General features: G+C 39.7%; 2 protein-coding genes across 5 annotated transcripts in view; one reads left to right on the forward strand and one right to left on the reverse strand.

The window, feature by feature from the left end:
- LOC119483727 (sodium-driven chloride bicarbonate exchanger-like) overlaps nucleotides 1-5,264 on the reverse strand; it is a 39,555-nt gene extending 34,291 nt beyond the window's left edge. For 3 of the 4 annotated variants that reach the window (XM_037762121.1, XM_037762120.1, XM_037762123.1), the window contains exons 1-2: nucleotides 4,863-5,264; nucleotides 2,535-2,564 (exon numbers count right to left, since the gene is read on the reverse strand). In XM_037762121.1, coding sequence (XP_037618049.1) covers nucleotides 2,535-2,564; nucleotides 4,863-4,910 — 78 coding nt within the window. In that variant the 5' untranslated portion in view covers nucleotides 4,911-5,264. The remainder of the gene's footprint in view (nucleotides 1-2,534; nucleotides 2,565-4,862) is intronic. The other variant, XM_037762124.1, reaches the window with a different exon arrangement.
- Nucleotides 5,265-8,180: 2,916 nt separating this feature from the next.
- On the forward strand, nucleotides 8,181-20,674 carry stk24b (serine/threonine kinase 24b (STE20 homolog, yeast)). The gene is made up of 11 exons (XM_037761901.1): nucleotides 8,181-9,170; nucleotides 13,316-13,546; nucleotides 13,875-13,931; nucleotides 14,336-14,444; nucleotides 14,730-14,887; nucleotides 15,736-15,921; nucleotides 16,008-16,156; nucleotides 16,352-16,475; nucleotides 17,526-17,594; nucleotides 17,740-17,876; nucleotides 18,072-20,674. The coding sequence occupies exons 1-11, from the start codon at nucleotides 9,129-9,131 to the stop codon at nucleotides 18,106-18,108; spliced, it is 1,299 nt and encodes a 432-aa protein (XP_037617829.1). The 5' UTR covers nucleotides 8,181-9,128; the 3' UTR covers nucleotides 18,109-20,674.
- Nucleotides 20,675-20,791: the final 117 nt, after the last annotated feature.

Raw genomic sequence — 20,791 nt, forward strand, 5'->3', positions numbered from 1 at the left:
TCAAACAGAGATTTCACACTGATCCAAGAACACCACGCTCAAAAGAACAAGGCCGGGCAACTCCAGCAGACTTCCTCCGTCTGTTCTCACTCATCTTCTCCGACCCGGCCAGTCAACCAGCATCTAACTGGGCAGCCTGGCAGAGAGCCGGCTGTTATGTCAGGGTTGTAATTAGGGACCACGACACTCCAAGTCCAAGTCAAATCCAGGATCAGGACCACTCGTGGTTGACAGGGGTTCAAGACCAGCAAAGAGCTCTAACTCTGCAACTATACAACAAATTATAAGATAAGATCAGCAGCAGCAGTGCTAGAGCGTGTCAGTGTCATGTTTTGCCTCACCAAGGTGTGAATATTACACACGTGTATGAAGGTGCAGTACCAGCAGGGGGCAACAAAACCACTCACTTAGGTTTATGCAACAAAACTACTTAATTAGGTTTAGGAAAAACGTCATGGTTGGGCTTAAAATAAGTATGTAAACTATGTGAAATATGTACGGAAACAATGTTACATAAGTCTGGAAAACACATCACAAACGTCACTAAAAACGTCAAAATGTCACTAAAAAACACGTCACAAACGTCACTAAAAAAACATCAAAACGCCACTATGAAACACGTCAAAACATCACTAAAAACACGTCACTAAAAACACATCAAAACGTCACTAAAAACACGTCACAAACATCACTAAAAACACGTCACAAACGTCACTAAAAACACGTCACAAACGTCACTAAAAAACATCAAAAGTCACGAAAAAACACATGTCACAAACGTCACTACAAACACGTCACAAACGTCACTAAAAACACATTACAAACGTCACGAAAAAACATCAAAAGTCACGAAAAAACATGTCACAAACGTCACTAAAAACACATCACAAACGTCACTAAAAAACATCAAAAGTCACGAAAAAACACGTCAAAAACGTCATGAAGAAACACGTCAAAACTTCACTAAAAACACATCACAAACGTCACTAAAAAACACGTCAGTCACTACAAAACATGTCACAAACATCACCACAAAAAACGTCAAAATGTCATTTTAAAACACATCACAAACATCACTAAAAACAGGTCACAAACGTTACTAAAACACACGTCAAAATTACACTAAAAACATGTCACAAACATCAGTAAAAGCACGTGAGTGGTTTTGTTGCCTAAACCTAACTGCAGCCGTTACCGTAGTTTTGTTGCGTGGTGTACAAAGAACACGCAAAAAGACTAAAATGCGTTCTCATGACACACGGATTGTCCTTGTAATGTCGTGCTCTTTATACACCTTCAAATGATATCCAGTTGACTATAATCATGTGTGAGAATTCAAACAAGTCAACATTTGAATCACTGAGCTTCAGTGCTGCTTTACCAGCTTGTCCAGCTTGTCGTACATTATTACTCACTACAGTATTATAATAATTGCTTTACTTTTCTCCTACCGTCTGTGCTGCAGTGTTTTTCTGATGGCAGTCATCAGGAAGCTTGCAAATTAGTCCACAAACTATGATAAATCTTGAAAATTTTGTTCCTTTGATTTAAAAGATTAGTACTGAGCTTGTGTTTATAGTTAATCTATTACAATGGGTTAACACTGCAGTGATCAACAACAAATATCAATGCATCCTCACAATATTTAGTAAAGTAGAACTCCTCAGGGGGAAAATGAAGTTCTAGTAAATGGACGATTCACCGTTTAGCCACTGGCAGACACTTTGTGCTCAGTCTTGTCCTCAGTCTGGCTCACAGCCCACAGTTGCATAAGCAATATTTTCTCAGGACAGATGACATGCATGCATCGAAACTCTTCTCCGCGACCGACTCGATTGTCTGCAAAACACTCGTATCCTGCGAGCTCTTTAAAGCAATTGCACTTAATTCCCGTTATCTATTAATATTTATCTACCCAGCGTGTTCGCAGCCTTGCGTGGCTGCCAGATGCACAGCGACATGTGTGAGAATTGCGTTCTAAAAATACACAACATCTGCTGAACAAGCTGGCTAATGAAAGATACGAACCAAATACAGCAGTGCAATATTACAGTAGATTATTTATAGATTATAGAAGCATGGATTAACAGCAAAATATGATCACATCAGAGCCATCAGGAAAATAGAACAGTCTGCCTTAGACCTGCGTAATCTTTACTTTTTGAACTTTTAATTACTTATTCCAGTGGTGGGACCAACCATTGACTTAATCTGACTGATTTAAACACATTATTATCAATTTATGAAGTTAATATGACAAAAGCATTCGCACAGAGCAACATAAACAATATTCTCTCTCTTTCCACCACTGCACTTCTTAAAACTCTTTACGGACTTACTAACGACAGTCAGTACATTCCTCGTGACCTAATCTTTTATTACTCTTGCCTCTGCCCTTTATATTTCTCGGTTTATTGTTTTTACTATTGACTTCCTGATTGTCTTTAACAAAGTGTATTGAATTGAGTTATTACTGAGCAAATCAATATGACATTTTGATCATGCCAGATGAAGAGAATGAGAGATGTACTCACCTCATCTTTACTTTCTTGGGGACTTTGCTCCTGCGAGTAAAAGAAACGTCAAGATATAAGTGAACAGGACAAAAGCAAGGCATGTGGACCATCGTATGAAATGGCATCATATGAAATTAGAAAAACCTGAAGAATCCATCTATACCAACCATGTCATACTAGCTTTTTCTGAAGGAGGCTAAATAACGCTCCAAACGTACGCTAAATTTTGGCGAGGAAGTACCGGCATGACCATTTTCAAAGGGGTCCCCTTGACCTCTGACCTCAAGATCTGTGGATGAAAATGGGTTCTATGGGTACCAACGAGTCTCCCCTTTACAGACATGCCCACTTTATGATAATCACATGCAGTTTGGGGCAAATCATAGTCAAGTCAGCACACTGACACACTGACAGCTGTTATTGTCTGTTGGGCTTGCTATGTTATGATTTGAGCATATTTTTTATGCTAAATGCAGTACCTGGGAGGGTTTCTGGACAATATTTGTCATTGTTTTGTGCTGTTGATTGATTTCCAATAATAAATATATACTTAAAGCAGCATATTTGCCCACTCCCCTGTTGATAAGAGTGTTATCTAGCTCATGAACTCAAAACAAGTGGGTCTATAACAATGAGGCATTCAGATCCTGCTGTAAATTGAACACACTCTCATGCTTGACCTTGGGACCTTTTTCCTGTTTTGTACTGAGGAGTCCCTGAAATTCTCTCAACACCTCACATACCCGTACGCATCCTGGCGAAACCATGACAACGCATTTGCTTGCTGCGTGGGCAAAGGGACACGGTGGAAGCAGCAGTGAGTTACAATGACAGGCAGGCGAGAGCACACTGCGTGGAGACTGCAGCCGGGAGGGGGGGAAACAGAACAGCCATCCTACACCACATCACTGTAAATCCTCATGTAACACGTCCACAAATAGAACAAATATATTGATTTGCCTCCGGAGCAAAAGCTTTTAATGATGAGCACAGAGAAATACATTTCATCTCTCTATGTGGCATTTTTTCCCCTCTTTTCAGCACAGTCTCACCTGAATGCTAATGAGGAGACCGCAGACCGCCTTCTGTTATATGTGAGGCATGCCAGTGGGCTTCAGGGGCCTCTGACCTGAGGCATGGACCCCACCAACATGTGGGCGACGCTACTGCATCTCTCAGGTTGATGGATGGTGATGGTGGTTTCACGTGTGAAAGAATCTGATTTTTAATGAATTTCTGTTGTGCTTTCAGTAAAAAATATATAATAATCCAGTGCTCATGGAAAGATGTGAAGTGAGCTCATCACATCCAGCTGTAACTGTAATACACCCGCAGTATACTGTACAGCCTCCATAAAGCAACAGCTTGATTACATAAAGATATTTTGGCATAATAATCTGGGTGATATGGCTTTTGGCTGATGTTAAAGGGGTACACATGAATAACTGTAGCTGCTGTGTAACCCTGTACCAACCTGTACAGTGATTAATGATACTAAGTCAAAATATTAAGATACTAACTCATTATTATAAGAAAGTAAGTCAAAATATTGAGATATTAACTCAAAATATTGAGACACTAAGTCAAAATATTAAGATACTAAGTCAAAATATTGAGATACTAACTCATTATAAGAAAATGAGTCAAAATATTGAGATACCAACTAAACATATAGAGACACTAACTCAAAATATTGAGACACTAACTCATTGATATAAGATAGTAAGTCAAAATATTGAGATACTAACTCAAAATAATGACAGTAAGTCAAAATAATGAGATACTAAGTCAAAATATTGAGATACTAACTCAAAATAATGACAGTAAGTCAAAATAATGAGATACTAAGTGAAAATATTAAGATACTAACTCAAAATATTGAGATACTAAGTCAAAATAATGAGATATTAAGTCAAAATATTAAGAATCTAGCTGTAACTGTACTGTACAGCCTCCATAAAGCAACAGCTTAGATTTCATAAAGATATTTTTCATAATAATCTGGGTGATATGCTTTTGTCTAATGTTAAAGGGGTACACATGAATAACTGTAGCTGCTGTGTAACACTGTACCAACCTGTACAGTGCACCACAAACGCCTTTTGTGTGAAGGCGTAGGCGTTTTTGTATAGTGCCCAAATATGAATATGGTGGAAATATCAATTTTTATCAATTTATGGTGCGCAACATCCATATTTGTCACGATACACACCAGTAATCAGGTCATTTTTTCATATGGAACATGGTAATGGAACGTCCCAGCTGTTTATTCTAAAGAGAAATAACACAAACTGATTCCCATTCAGCTCTAAGCATGTGCAATAAGACAATAGTGCGTGTATTTACCGTGGGTAAGAGCGGCTCCATTTGAGCTCCTTGATCCGTGATGTCCATCTTTTCTTCTTCTCCTTGGCTTCACAATGGGCAGCAAGTCGTGATGCGTCTATGTTATACTCCTCTTCTGGTGTTAAACGCTGCGGCTTTTTTTCCAGTGTTTGTTTTCCTTTTTTTTTCTCCCCCCAACCTCCTCTCACATTCACCGGCTCTCTCAAATGGAGGTAGCACACAGCATTCACCGTGCTGCCCTACATAATTTACGCATGAAGAAAGGAGGGAGGCAGTGCTTCCTATGATTCGACCCGGTGGTGGTGGTGGTGGTGGTGATGAGGCGTACGAGGGAGACGCGGAGAGCAAGTGCTTTTATCCATCCAGGGATTCATTTATGTGTGTGTGTGTGTGTGTGTGTGTGGGGGGGGGGGGGGGGGGGGGGGGGGGGGGGGGGCTATTCTTTCATAAAATTACGGAAGCCCATTTCAGCCACTGTGATGAAAAAAAAAAACTTAGTTTCTCAATATTTTTCTTGTGATGGTAGGCTTAAGTCAAAATATTGAGATACTAAGTCAAAATAATGAGATACTAAGTCAAAATAAATGATACTAAGTCAAATATTAAGATAGTAAGTCAAAATATTGAGATAGCAAGTCAAAATATTAAGCTAGTAAGTCAAAATAAAGATACTAAGTCAAAATATTGAGATACTAAGTCAAAATAATGAGAAATTAAGTCAAAATATAGAGATACTAAGTCCAAATACAGAGATACTAAGTCAAAATATTGAGATACTAAGTCAAAATAATGAGAAATTAAGTCAAAATATAGAGATACTAAGTCCAAATATAGAGATACTAAGTCAAAATATTGAGATACTAAGTCAAAATAATGAGATACTGAGTCAAAATATTGAGATACTAGGTAAAAAATAATGAGATATTAAGTCAAAATTAATGATACCAAGTCAAAATATTGAGATACTATGTCAAAATATTAAGATACTAAGTCAAAATAATGAGATACTAAGTCAAAATATTAAGATACTAAGTCAAAATATTGAGATACTAAGTCAAAACTATTGAGATATTAAGTCAAAATAATGACAAAGTAAGTCAAAATATTGAGATACTAAGTGAAAATATTGAGATACTAAGTAAAAATATTGAGATACTAAGTAAAAATATTAAAATACTTAGTCAAAATATAGAGATACTAAGTCATTATTATAAGATAGTAAGTCAAAATAATGAGATACTAAGTAAAAATAACGACATATTAAGTCAAATATTGAGATACTGACTCATTATAATGAGATACTATCTCATAATGACTTACAGGGGGGGTTTAATCACAGTGGCGGAAATGGGCTTCCACATGAATATATATGAGTCTAAATGAGTTCAGGCTCTCAAATTAAAAATCCTGTGTAACCGGCTATCAATACAGGGGCATGCGAATCACCCAATTATGGATTTAAAGCGACCTGTTCCATCCATGGTTATACAATTTAATCAATAGCTCTATATGCTCTCTTTGTTTCATGAAATCCAGTTCAAAGTCAGCAGCAATGTGGCTTGATTGAGCAACCCTTGTGGATTCTCTCACCCATACAGGCCCCTTTGTTAGAACAGGTTGAACACATCCAGCCCAGCAGACATCATTATGATCTGAATCTGAGCTATAAATACATATCATATGATACTGCATCAAATGTTCTTGGTGACAACAAAAAAGCTGCAGTAATGCACTGGCACATCCCGTCATTATAGCTGCAGAGAGCACGCGATGGTGCAACCAGCATCAGCATCCAGATTACACAAGGATGCTGCTGCTGGGAAGTTTATACTCTGGCTCCTCCATGTGGCCAAACACACCAGGCATCAATTAGACTCAATTAGTGCTGCTGCACTGGTTGGAAAAATCATTTGATTTACTCACAATGCAATTGTGTTATCTCACTACAGTAATGCTATTACATGAATATTGCTATTGCAGAGGATTGCAGTGTGTTATTGTAATGAAATTGCTAGATTAATGCAGGTTTTAATAATAAAAAGTGGATTTTAGTAGCAGTAAAGTGAAGGGCAGTGATTCCGAACCTTTACTATCAAAAGAGACATTTTAGGCGAAAAAAAATAATAATAATCTGTCTGGAGCCGCAAAACATTTGAGCATTGTGATGAAGGTAACACAGATTATAGTCTAAGTATATAGTATATAAGTCTAATGCAGTGAGGGCCAAAGACACAATGTACTACGGAGTATTAGGGCCACATTGAGGGGAAAAAACATCTGAGATTTACAGAATAAAGTCATAATATTACGAGAAAAAAAGTTGTAATATTATTAGAATAAAGTCATACTATAACGAGAAAAAAGTCAGAAGTTTACGAGAAAAAAAGAAAATAACACGTAAAATTGCTACTTTATAATATTATGACTTTATTCTCGTAACATTACGACTTTTTTCTCGTAATATTACAACTTTTTTCTCTTAAACTTCTGACTTTATTCTCATAATATTACGACTTTTTTCTCTTAAACTTCTGACTTTATTCTCATAATATTACGACTTTTTTCTCTTAAACTTATGACTTTATTCTCATAATATTACGAGTTCTTTCTCGTAAAGTTATGACTTTATTCTGGTAATATTACGACTTTTTTCTCGTAAATTTATGACTTTATTCTCATAATATTACGACTTTTTTCTCTTAAACTTATGACTTTATTCTCATAATATTACGACTTTTTTCTCTTAAACTTATGACTTTATTCTCATAATATTACGACTTCTTTCTCGTAAAGTTATGACTTTATTCTGGTAATATTACGACTTTTTTCTCGTAAATTTATGACTTTATTCTCATAATATTACGACTTTTTTCTCTTAAACTTATGACTTTATTCTCATAATATTACGACTTCTTTCTCGTAAAGTTATGACTTTATTCTCATAATATTACGACTTTTTTCTCTTAAACTTATGACTTTATTCTCATAATATTACGACTTTTTTCTTAAACTTATGACTTTATTCTCATAATATTACGACTTTTTTTTCTCTTAAACTTATGACTTTATTCTCATAATATTACGACTTTATTCTCATAAAGTTATGACTTTATTCTCGTAACATTACGACTTTTTTCTTGTAATATTATGACTTTATTCTCATAAAGTTATGACTTTATTCTCTTAACATTACGACTTTTGTCTTGTAATATTATGACTTTATTCTGTAAATCTCAGATGTTTTTTCAATGTGGCCCTAATACTCTGTAGTACATCTGCACTTTGGCCCTCACTGCATTAGACTTATATACTATATACTTAGACTATAAACTGTGTTACCTTCATCACAATGCTGAAATGTTGTCGTTTTGTTTGCCTAAAATGTCTCTTTTAATAGCTGCAGGTTGCAGACCCCTGCTCCAGCTGAAGGTGGTTTATTAATTAGCTTATTAATAGCACTTTATCAGGATATCTGGACCAAATCACAGCTACTAACTGGAGTTTCCTCAGCCATAATGAAACAGTTTATTATGGCTGTCTGTCTTTAAGCATCACTGACTCTACTCTTAAACTTTAAGCATCACTGGTCCCCCCACCTGGCAGCAGCATCACCACCACCTCCACCGTGTTGTTGTTGATCCGGATCCGGATCCGCCCAGCCAGCCAGCCAGCCAGCCAGGCGGCGTCACAAGCACCGACAAGATGGCCGAGAGTACGGGTCGAAAGTGAGGGGAGGAAACACAAACACTGGCTGAGCTGATCCTCTCCTGCGGAGCCTGCGGAGCCGCCAGACCCGGAGAGACGAGCTCATAGCCCGGAGATCAGAGCCGCGGTGGTCCGTTGTCCTGGGCGACATCTCGTTGCTATGCAGACTGACCGCTTGTCAGTTTGTCAGTTAGTCTGCGTTGGCTAGCTAAGCTAAGCTAAGCTAAGCTAGGCTAAGCTAACGAGCTAACCATGCTAGCTAGCTGACGTTAGCGAGAGAATACGCGTCCAGAAAGTGACATTTTAATTAAATAAATAAACGTATTCGTGTCTGAGGAGTGACATTTGTTGGCGTCACTTTCCCGCCGTAAGAGTGGGGACATTTTGATTTAACGGTTCAGCTAACTAACGGATTTCTTAGCTTGCAGAGTTAGCCCAACGGCTGTTAGCATTTAGCCCAACGGCTGTTAGTTAGTTAGCTTGCTCAGCTGTTTTGGTACCCCGGACTGTAAACAGTGAAGTGAAGGAGCCAGAGGAGGAGCAGGACCAGTCAGCATCACCATGGCTCATTCTCCTGTCCAGGGTCACCTGCCGGGGATGCAGGTAAGAGAACTATCTTCTGAATGTGCCTCTTAAATAAAGAAGTTAAAGGTCACTGAGAGAACAAAATGTACCACTGTTTGACTCCCTGCTGTGCAGCAATGAGACTCTGACTGTGGGCATCTCAGGGACAGGGAGGGAGAGTCTAAGTCAACATAATGAGATACTAACTCATTATGTTGAGATATTAAGTCACAAATATTGAGATATTAAGTCAAAATAAAGACACTAAGTCAAGATATTGAGATAGTAACTCATTATTTTTAGATATTAAGTCAAAATAATGACAGTAAGTCAAGATATTGAGATATTAAGTCAAGATATTGAGATATTAAGTCAAAATAAAGACAGTAAGTCAAGATATTGAGATATTAAGTCAAGATATTGAGATACTAAGTCAAGATATTGAGATACTAAGTCAAGATATTGAGATATTAAGTCAAAATATTGAGATATTAAGTCAAGATATTGAGATATTAAGTCAAGATATTGAGACACTAAGTCAAGATATTGAGATAGTAACTCATTATTTTTAGATATTAAGTCAAAATAATGACAGTAAGTCAAGATATTGAGATATTAAGTCAAGATATTGAGATACTAAGTCAAGATAATGAGATAGTAACTCATTATTTTTAGATATTAAGTCAAAATAATGACAGTAAGTCAAGATATTGAGATATTAAGTCAAGATATTGAGATACTAAGTCAAGATATTGAGATACTAAGTCAAAATAATGAGATACTAAGTCATTATTATAAGATAGTAAGTCAAACATTGAGATACTAACTCATTATGTTGAGATAGTAAGTCACAAATATTGAGATATTAAGTCAAAATAATGACAGTAAGTCAAGATATTGAGATATTAAGTCAAGATATTGTGATTTTAAGTCAAAATATTAAAATACTAAGTCAAGATATTGAAATACTAAGTCAAAATATTGTGATTTTAAGTCAAAATACTAAGTCAAAATATTGAGATACTAACTCATTATTACAAGATAGTAAGTCAAAATATTGAGATACTAATAAGTCAAACATTGAGTTACTAACTCATTACTTTGAGATGGTATCTCATCATAATGACTTACAGGGGGGAAATGGGCTTCCACATGAATATATATGAGTCTAAATGAGTGCAGGCTCTCAAATTAAAAACCCTGTGTAACTGTCTATTAATACAGGGGCATGCGTATCACCCAATTATGGATTTAAAGCGACCTGTTCCATCCATGGTTATACAGTTTAATCAATAGCTCTATAGGATCTCTTTGTATCATGAAATCCAAGTAAAATCTCACACTAACTAAAACCCTAACCCTGCAATGGGCAGAATGAATACATATATATATATATATATATATATAATAAATGATGGATACATAGCAGGAAGCTAATTTACATCGCTGCTATGTCGTCATTGTCATGTTAAGAGCTACCCTGATACACGACTATTAAAACAAGTGAATATAGTGCAGAAGAGAATGTTAAAAATGAATGTAGTGCATTATTATCCGTCCTGCAGACCGTCCTCCTTTCAATGCACACATGAGCCTTGTTCCCTGCTATCTTTAGGATTTTTGCCCATAGGGGATAATTGTGTTGGGTAAGATAACTAGAGGAGATAACTGTTCTTAATGTAAACTGCTTCATGCACCAGATTGTGTTCCCTGTGTGCAGCAGATTTCTCTGCTGTGGAAGGAAATGCATGCAGACTCAGGATGCTTCAGAGGCAGACAAACTGCTGGGGTTTTTGGCACCAATGAAGTCCATTTAGAGCATAAATTGTGAAAACGTTTTTGCTGCCAGTCAGGTGATGATTGTTCTTAAATTAAACTGCAGAGCATGGAGGAAGTCAAAGTTTTAGCTTCCATCCATCCATCCAACCAAAGGGCCCCAAGCCGGGTTTGAACCTGCAACCCTCTTGCTGTGAGGCGGCAGTGCTTACAAACAATTAACCTAACCTGCACGTCTTTGGACTGTGGGAGGAAACCGGAGCACCCGGTGAAAACCCACCCTAACACAGGGAGAACATGCAATTTTAAGATAAAATCTCCCAGTGCAAGTTGTAAATCTGGCAGAAAAAAAGTCAGTATTTGACTCGAAGCTCTTCAAACAAAGCTTGTTATTGTTTTAATAAGATATGACTCATCACTTTAATCATCACTTCTGTCCCACACTTTCCATTAGCGGAATCACTGTTTAGTTTACTGAATAAATCTCTTTCATGGCAACCTAAAATGCTCTTCACTGGTGACATAAGGGATCCCTTCTTGTGTAAAAAGGCAGCTGTTTCGTTTTTAGCTATCTCAAAACGGGCGTATTGACCCTTCTCTGCTCAAAAGAGGTCATAAAAGGAAGTTGTTTTTGTCGGCGCCCGCTCTTGTGTTTCCCACATAACAGCCTCTGGAGAGTTAAGTCATTTTGGTTCACTTCCTGCAGCGTTCAAGTAGTCTTTTTTTTTTTTTCAAATACACGTTACAGTGTGCTGCTACCCCAGAAAAGTTGGATGTATGGTTTGTTTTATTTTTGCCTGACCACTCTAACACAGTGTGAAATCATGCAACAGCAATTGGTTTGTCTCTGCCGTCCTTATGACCTCAAGAGGAGTTCTAATTATGCCTCAGAGTGCCAACAGTCATTTTGGTTGTCACAGTAATATGATGTTAGAGATTTTTCATAGTTGAATCTCAGCACAAACTGAAACTACAGCACCTAATCTGCCCAAAAGCCAGTCATTTAAAATGTCATAAAGGGGTTATCTGAATGAGAATCTGCATTATGCTGGCATCACTAATTCAAAGTTAATGCATTTAATTTAAAATCTTCATATCAGACCCATGTATCTTTATTTAAATAGTTAAATTAATTAGCTCAGTAGTATGTAATTATTCTGAGTGTTTTTCTGATGTTTGTTTGTTAATGATTAGAGAACTAAACCATCTACACCAGCGCTGGTACTGAATGTACAAAACCGCTCAGAAATTTTGGTCTTAAATACTTCAAAATTCGGCGAATGATAGAATTATTTTGATAATCTCTTTTAGGTCTGCCCACTCTTGGTCGATTAGGTAACTAATCGGTCGTTTTGGTCTTAGTCGAGTAATTATTCGATCTTTATTTATTGTTTTTTTTAATGCTGAATGACTTATTTCCAAGAAACTTAATTCCGAAACACCAATAGCTCGAAAAATGTCCCATTGGACCAAAAAATAGCCCATTTGTCCAACAGTCTGTTACCCCGAAAACAAACGGCCATTGTTCCGAAAATACACACTCTCCATGCACCAAACAGAAACACATGGTTACTTATTATGCAGAATGACTGCAATTATTTTATGACATCAGTTGGAAGAAAGGATTTCATTGGTCAGACATATATTCCCGCAAATCCGCTGAAATTGAGGTCTGACCGAATATCTTTTCCCCCCACACAAATGTTCCGCAGGAGTATGCAAGTATTCCCAAAATCAGTTTTTACAAATTTTCGGACGAAGATTCGTGCTTGGTGTGAAAAGGCTTTTAAAGTGGTGCTTTTTGTGTGGTTCTTTGTGGAGATACTCTTTAGAGATATGCCGATTAAATCAACTAATCGATAAGTCGACAAAATTGTATGAGTGTTAGTCGACTAAGACTTTCTTTGGTCGAGGACAGTCCTATTTTTTTTAAATTTTTTTTTGTAATTTTTCAACCAAAAATGCCAAAATCTTATCTGCTTGTATCTGTTTATATTATTGCAAAAGGACTGTTGGTCGGACAAAACAACACATTTGAAGACGGGACTAATTAATCGAGACGGTACAATAAACCCCAAAGGTGCAGCGGGTATTGAAAGGACTAAAATGTTATTCTAGGAGCATATTTTGTGTTATTTAAATTCTTTTTAACCTGCCTGTTATCCAACTGTTACACTCTTTCCCTTTCATTCTCCTGTGTAAACAAACACAAGGTGTTGCAATGAGTGAATTAATGTATCCTGTAAGAATGGCACCCTGCTGGTGTTTCCTATTTACTCCCCGACATTCAGTTCTTTTCAAACATTCCCTTTCCTTTCTTTTGTTTTTCTTTTCTTTCATTTAAAAAATCCGCCTTCCCTTTCCTCCCCTGCTTTGTTCCTCCTTCCCCCCTCTCCCATCACCGCCAGAACACCAAAGCCGACCCGGAGGAGCTGTTCACCAAGCTGGAGCGCATTGGCAAGGGCTCGTTCGGCGAGGTGTTCAAAGGCATCGACAATCGCACCCAGAAAGTGGTGGCCATCAAGACCATCGACCTGGAGGAGGCGGAGGACGAGATCGAAGACATCCAGCAGGAGATCACGGTGCTGAGCCAGTGCGACAGCCCCTTTGTCACCAAGTATTACGGCTCGTACCTGAAGGTAACGCACGTGGTGGCACAGGACGAGGTTACAGTCAAGTCTAGAGTATTTTTGCATCTGTTTTCTCCTCCAAACTGGATGAGACGTAAAAGGATTTATCTTCCTCTACCCACTTTCTCCCTGAATAATCCTAAATTAAAAAGGGGATTAGCCTCATATGACACCCACCAGGCCCTTGACTTGTTTAGGAATGCACCTGGCTCTTGACACCTCACATTAAGCCAGTAACCCCCTCCATAAAGCAGCTGTGAATATGTCTCCTCAAATGCACCGTAATGAGCCCCTTAGCTCGTCGCTAACGGCTCACTCTCTGTCTCCTCTGTTCCAGGACACAAAGCTATGGATCATTATGGAGTATTTAGGTGGAGGCTCAGCGTTAGATTTGGTAAGTGGTTTCTGCAATGTGACCGTACAATGTGACTGATCAGTCAGTCACCCCGCTGAGCTGAATCAGACATCTTGTATCAATGTGGTGACGTGATTATGTTTTAAATAGTCTCCTCGTTCATTAAATACTTGGCCTTTGCTGTGCGATGTAGCACATTTGCTTGACGTTTAAAGGAATACTTTGTATATCAGTTTGTATATCTCTTTTTTTTTTTATTGGAAGAAGACTATAGTACAACACCAGACTTATTCTTGAATGTAATTTTAGATGAACTGCTCCTTTTAATCTGAATCAAAGTTGTGTGATTTGCTTTAGATGAGTCTGTAGAGTTAATAATCCTCCACCCCGAAGGCTCAGCTGACACCCACAGTTCACTGCTTTTGTTTGCATTCCCTCTAAAGATGGAGCCGGGAGCTCTGGACGAGACCCAGATCGCCACGATCCTCAGAGAGATCCTCAAGGGCCTGGAGTACCTGCACTCTGAGAAGAAGATCCACCGGGACATCAAAGGTAGCAGGCCGACCGAGAGTGCTGCTATTAGAGGACTAAATGGCATCATTGAGCACACACAAATATCACGTAGCAGCTTAATGGTATTGACGTCCACTTATGGTTTCATTCATTATATCGGTTGTATTTCATCGGGGAGTTGAGGTGAACGCTGCAGCGGCTCGCTAAAAGGCTTCTGACAGTTGTTCCCTCTTTATTTAATAAATTGGGGATGTAGATAAACGGCATTGACAGAAGTGTCTGATAGCTTCTCACTCTCTCACCCATCCCCGCCCCCCTCCACAGCCGCCAACGTGCTGCTGTCCGAGCAAGGCGAGGTGAAGCTGGCAGATTTCGGCGTGGCGGGGCAGCTCACCGACACCCAGATCAAACGCAACACCTTCGTTGGCACGCCCTTCTGGATGGCCCCCGAGGTCATCAAACAGTCGGCTTATGACTCCAAGGTAAGGTCAAAGACGATGAGTCATGTTTCCACTGTGCACTCCGTTCCATGTGGTCACACTCCTCCACAAACGGTACTAACAGCTGTCAGACTACACCCTGTTCATGTCGTGAACAGTGGTCTTGAGAGCAGAACATCAGTGTTGTTGACACTACGGATGTCACGAGAACCGATTAAATGAAAATATGATTTATCGTTCAGCACTAATTCAAATACTTAGCCGCTCCTGCGTTTTTTCTCACTATGCAAACAAAGTGACTCTGCTAATGGTGTAATGCAATAGCACACTTATAATAATTAAGTCATCCATTTATACAATGAAGATACAGAGAGAATGAGTCGGGTCATTTGCAGCAGTGGCTCCCAAATGTTTTTAAATCCCAGAAAGTCGTAAGCCAAGTAGCTGTCACCTTACAGACACGTGTCAGTTTTCTAGTTGAGGACTGATAGGAGCTGGAAAGTGTGTAATAGTCAAAGGTGAGCTGTCGTCACCGGTAGAATTGGGTGGATTTCTGGTTTTGCCGGTCCGGTTTACGAGCGCAAACCGGCTGAACCGGCATTCGCAATTATGAAACGTTCTGGCTAATTAAAAAGTAACCGACATCAGCAACCTGTGCCGACTTTTTGACATTTTCATTTGCTGCACTTCTAGTCTCAACAGAATACATTAAAGTATTTAGAACACTAGAATTAAAAAGCAATATAGATCATATGAAAGCACCATAAGGCCGGAGAAGCTCATACAGTGACAAGAACATGATGAAAGAAGTAATGGATTAGTGTAGAGAGCCTGATTGTTGGTTAGCCTGTTTTTGTATAAATATGAAACCATCTCTATGTGCGTTCCAGGCTGATATCTGGTCTCTGGGCATCACCGCCATCGAGCTGACAAAAGGCGAGCCGCCCCACTCGGAGCTCCACCCCATGAAGGTTCTATTCCTCATCCCAAAGAACAACCCGCCCACGCTGGAGGGCAACTACAGCAAACCGCTCAAGGAGTTTATCGAGGCCTGTCTCAACAAAGAGCCCAGTTTTGTGAGTCGGGGGTTTCACATTTTAAAGATGTTTCCTCCCGACCGCGCCGTGCGCTCGTCTCACTCGCTCCTCTTCCGTCTCCTCAGAGGCCGACCGCCAAAGAGCTGCTGAAGCATAAGCTGATCGTCCGCCACGCGAAAAAGACGTCCTACCTGACGGAGCTGGTGGACAAGTACAAGAGGTGGAAGGCGGAGCAGTCCAGAACTACGGAGTCCAGTTCGGATGAGTCTGACTCGTAAGTTTTGTCTTTTAGTTTTTGCTGCCGTGCTGTAATACCAGCAGCTCTTTGACACAAACATCCTGCTGGAGGAGAGGAACGTCCTCTTTTTCCTCCCACATTAGTTCTGATGGGCTTTAAGCACTTAACATGCATGACTTCCTCACTCATCCCGATGAGTGTTCAAAGCCTCTTGAACGTCTGTCCAATCAGAGAGCAGGACGGCCAGGCGTCGGGCGGGAACGACTTTGGCAGCGACGACTGGATCTTCACCATCCGAGAGAAGGACCCCAAGAAGCTGCAGAACGGGGAGGGACAGTCGGGGGCGACAGACCAGGTGAGACAGTGCCTCACGAGGGACATTTTTTCTCTTTGAAATGTAATTTTTTTAATTCATTTATTATTATTTTAGATTCTTTTTTAAATAGTTGTTAATGTATATGGCGTGATTTTATTTTATTTTTTTTTTTCAAATTTTGGAAATTCAACCTCAGCTCCTATAATAAGTCTATAATAAACTGTATAGCTACTCAGACCCTTGAGGACAAAATGTCCCCATTGAAACCTATTAAATCCACAACTATTGATCCCACAGTTATTACAGCATTAAATCATGCATTCTATTATAATCTATCTCCTTTCAATCTAGAGCCATGGTTTTTACTATTTACCACCAGATTGAGCCGTTTTCTCATGTTTGCCCTACGGGGCAGATATATGCTATATGCTAGGGGCATCACTGCTGCGATTATGTAGCACTGTGGTGTTTGATGCAATACATCAAAATCAATGTTGTTGGTAATCATTGACATATCACAGACTGAAAAAAAATCCCCCCTAGCATTTAATATACAGAAAATAATTGAATGTTTATGTTTTGTTTGTTTGTTGCATTATGTAAACAAACTGGCATTTAAAGGGTTACATTTCTGAAAATGAATGAATAATTGGTAGTTATGATCAGGACTGAAGTAGGTTAAAAGATTTAACTCAGTGAAAGTGGAAAATAATATTAATATATGGTATTTTTTACAGCAGTTTTAGGAAGGGAACATTTTTGTCTTCTAAGGTAACAACTGGAAGTTTTTTTTGTTTGTTTGTTTTTAAGCTGACACTGCCAAAACATAAAAATGCATCAAAATCACTGTTGTTGCTGATCATTGACATATCCCAGACCCCCCCCCTCCTTTCATTTAGTATACAGAATATAATTCAATCTTTGTGCTTTCTTTTCATAAAAAAACAACAGTGGCATAATGAAAACAATCTGGCATTTAAAGGGTTAATATTCTGCAAATGAGTGAATATTTGGTGCCGTGCTGATTTAAAAAGATTCCCCCCCTAAGGTGAAGCTGCACTACTTTACTCTCGCTCTCTATTTCTACAGACAAAAGACATTCCAAAGAGGCCTTATTCACAGAGCCTGTCCACAGTCATCACTCCTGCACTAGCTGAGGTAAGGAGCTCCATCTGGATCACCAACAGACTCAGGACTGGGTCTACGTTGAATATAGTGAAATGGTACATTTGTGCAAACATCCAAATCTGTCTCTTGTAACCAAATCTCTGCCTCCTCACCTCTTTCTCCCCCGCCCCCCTAGCTGAAGGCGAGACAGGAGCAGGTGAACGGGAACCCCATGGTCCTGGATGAGCTGAGGGAGGCCATTATGATGGCGGAGGAGTCCTACCCCGGCATCTCCGATTCCCTGGTGGCCCACATGGTCCACCGGCTCCAGAGGTAACGTTTGATTTTGTGCACAAAAGCAGTCGGGGTGGGAATCACCAGAGGCCCCACGATACAATATATACAGTGCATCCGGAAAGTATTCACAGCGCTTCACCTTTTCCACATTTTGCACACACCTGTCAAAAAGCAGAATGACATTTTCACGCAGTAGATGAATCTACATCTTTGTTTTCTTTTTTCTTGCAGTTTCTCCACAAGCAGGACGTCCTCCTCCTCCCCCTAGATCTTGGCTCTCAGCCCCAGCCCTGCTCTCCCAGGCCCCCCAGCCCCGCAACACCACAGCCAGGTCAGAGGGTTACAAGTCAGGGGTGGAAGTCTTTTAATACCAGCTGACTACATTTGACCTCCCTGTGGGAGGGGCGGGGGCTAACATAAGCCTGTAAAAATTACTGAACTCCAAAGCGGAGAGGAACTCTGGAGAGCTTCTTTTAGCCACTTAGGAGAGGAGAAGCTCAGGGGGGCAGCGGGACACGTGGAACCGGCTGTGACGGGACAAAGTCGGAGCAACATGTCAGACTCTGGGCTCTGTATATGTGGGACTTCTCACCGCGGAAGTCTACATGGAATTTGCTCCAACGAGGAGGCGAAAATCTCCCCCCCGAAATCCAAGACTTCAACCCCCTCTTAAATGCAGGCGTCATATCCCCAGAACCTCTGAAAGCATGCTTGATGAACCTGCAGGGATATCATCTTAGTGTGCAAGCTGCGTGCTTAAACGCACATGTGTGTGTGTGTGTGCACCTGCGAGCGTGTGTGCGTGTGCTCTCGCGTATGTAAGACTCCCTGTTAAGGCAAATTGCAGCATTCTTAATGAAACCTCAGGTAAAGTGCTTTAAGTGGACTTCGAGGCAGCGGGAGGAAGAGAGGGGGGCGGGGGGGGGCGTCGCCATGCTGTACATGATTGCGGGAAAATGAATCACTGTGTACAAAATGGTCATGCGCATTTTGTAGATATTGGTGATGTTTAAAAAGTAGATATTTAAAAACAGAACAGAAAATGCCTTGCCTTTTTGAGATCCACGCGTCTACGTTCTGGCATTTCATCGCAGATTTCTTTTACCCGTCGTTGAGTGAAATTCAGTTCATCAGTGTTTTTCTTCGACTGAGTTCCAATCGTCCATTTCAATCACCTGCTGAATCATCGAACTAACTATGATACTACTTTGTTTAGAGCTTTGTTTTTGTAGTCGGTGGGGTGGGGTGGGGGGGGGGGAACGCCTACCTGTACTTATGTTTAGACAATTACAGTTTGAAATTGTTTAGGACAAGATCTGTGTTGGCAGAATAACAGTATTGAGTGGAGCCGAGGACAATTACGAGGGGGAACCACTACGGGCGTTGGAATGCTGATATCATGTGAAGTATTATTTTTTTCCGTGTAATTTATCTTTCGCATTGCTTAAAAAGTGGAGGCGAGGAATTACTGGCAAGGTAGGCGATCGCGTCACGACACACAGCCAAACTAAAGCGTAGACAAAAAGAACGTATATTGCCAATAAGTGATCGTTCCATTGCAACATCAGCGCCCAGCGGCAAAGCTGCGCTTCCGCCGTTTTGGACTGAAAGCGACTACTGGACGCCAGTAAAAACGTCCGCCTGCAAAGTGGCGTACAAAAAGTAAATGTAAATTATTTCTATTCTGTTGTCGTATTCTGCCAAAAATGGCCTGTGTTGAACAATAATATATATAGACGGGTCTCTGTGCAAATTGCTGTAACGTTACGTGACTACAGCACTCACATTCACACCTACAGGCAATTTAGAGTCAACAATTAACCTAACCTGCATGTCTTTGGACTGTTGGGGAAAACCGGAGCACCCGGAGTAAACCCACGCTAACACAGGGAGAACATGCAAACTCCACACAGCCAAACCCATTTCATAACTGGTGATAATACCAAACAGATCTCACACTAATACGTCGTATGATAATGATGTCTGGTGGTCAGTCTACGTTTATTACAACGGTGGTTTTGCCCTCTGAATGCACCCAGTAATGTTTGTATACAAGAAATCCATCTATTATAAATTTAATAAGCGTTTTCAGTCCAAAATGGCGGCTGTTGTTTTAAAAAAACACACCGGAGTTTGGTCTCTTTGCTTCTATACTCTTCGGCGTAGATCAGGACCAGCCAAGCTGCAGACATCAACGCCATTCCTCACTCCGGACGTTTCTGTTCTTCACTTCCACGCCACGCTAGAAGTGCCATGTCCTCTTTTTACGCTCTCACCAGATGTTTGTACGTAGTATGATTTGCACCTTTTTTTTTTGTTTTTTTTTATTTCCAGATCAGTTTTTTGCACTTTGAAAGTGTGTCGAGTATTTAAAGAAGCCTGTAAGAGGATAAAAAAAAAAAAACACAAAATGAAAAAAGTTGCTAATAGCCATGTTTTACTATATATGTTTACTTAAGAGTTCCAGAATTTACTACTGTGCTAATGCAGCAATAATGTTGAGGAGTTGCATCAAGACGCACTTGTCAACACAGGGATTGAAAGAAATTAAGAAATATCTGATATTTTTATAACTGCAAAGATGGAAATATGGAATGCTTTATGGATATGGGCACCTTGCCTACCGGCAAAAAAATATCTATACCTTACAGAAAAACATATGCTACGGAAATAACTACAAAATGTGTACATTTGGTCTCCTTTATCATAGCTGACAGTTTATAGTACTGTATATAATCTTTGCTTGTGTCATTTGAGAATTCCCAAGTTAAATGTAAGCTCCTTGTAAGCTTTCAAAGTGACATGAGAAATAAAGATCTAATGCTAACTGAGGACTTTGGGTCGTGCACGTCTCATTTTCTGGACCTGATGTTATTATGACAGAAGAGTATTAGGGCAAAACATGTATTTAACATAATGCCATAGCCTAAGAAACCAGTGTACACGTTTAT

This window comes from Sebastes umbrosus, chromosome 24, assembly GCF_015220745.1.
Source record: "Sebastes umbrosus isolate fSebUmb1 chromosome 24, fSebUmb1.pri, whole genome shotgun sequence".
In the NCBI taxonomy this organism is placed as follows: domain Eukaryota; kingdom Metazoa; phylum Chordata; class Actinopteri; order Perciformes; family Sebastidae; genus Sebastes; species Sebastes umbrosus.

Excerpts from the sequence above, each read along its gene's own strand:
- stk24b (XM_037761901.1), top strand. The coding sequence starts at position 9,129 with ATGGCTCATTCTCCTGTCCAGGGTCACCTGCCGGGGATGCAG. Across the intron at positions 15,922-16,007 it reads TCAACAAAGAGCCCAGTTTT|AGGCCGACCGCCAAAGAGCT; the intron begins GTGAGTCGGGGG and ends CCGTCTCCTCAG. Across the intron at positions 16,476-17,525 it reads AGTCGGGGGCGACAGACCAG|ACAAAAGACATTCCAAAGAG; the intron begins GTGAGACAGTGC and ends CTATTTCTACAG.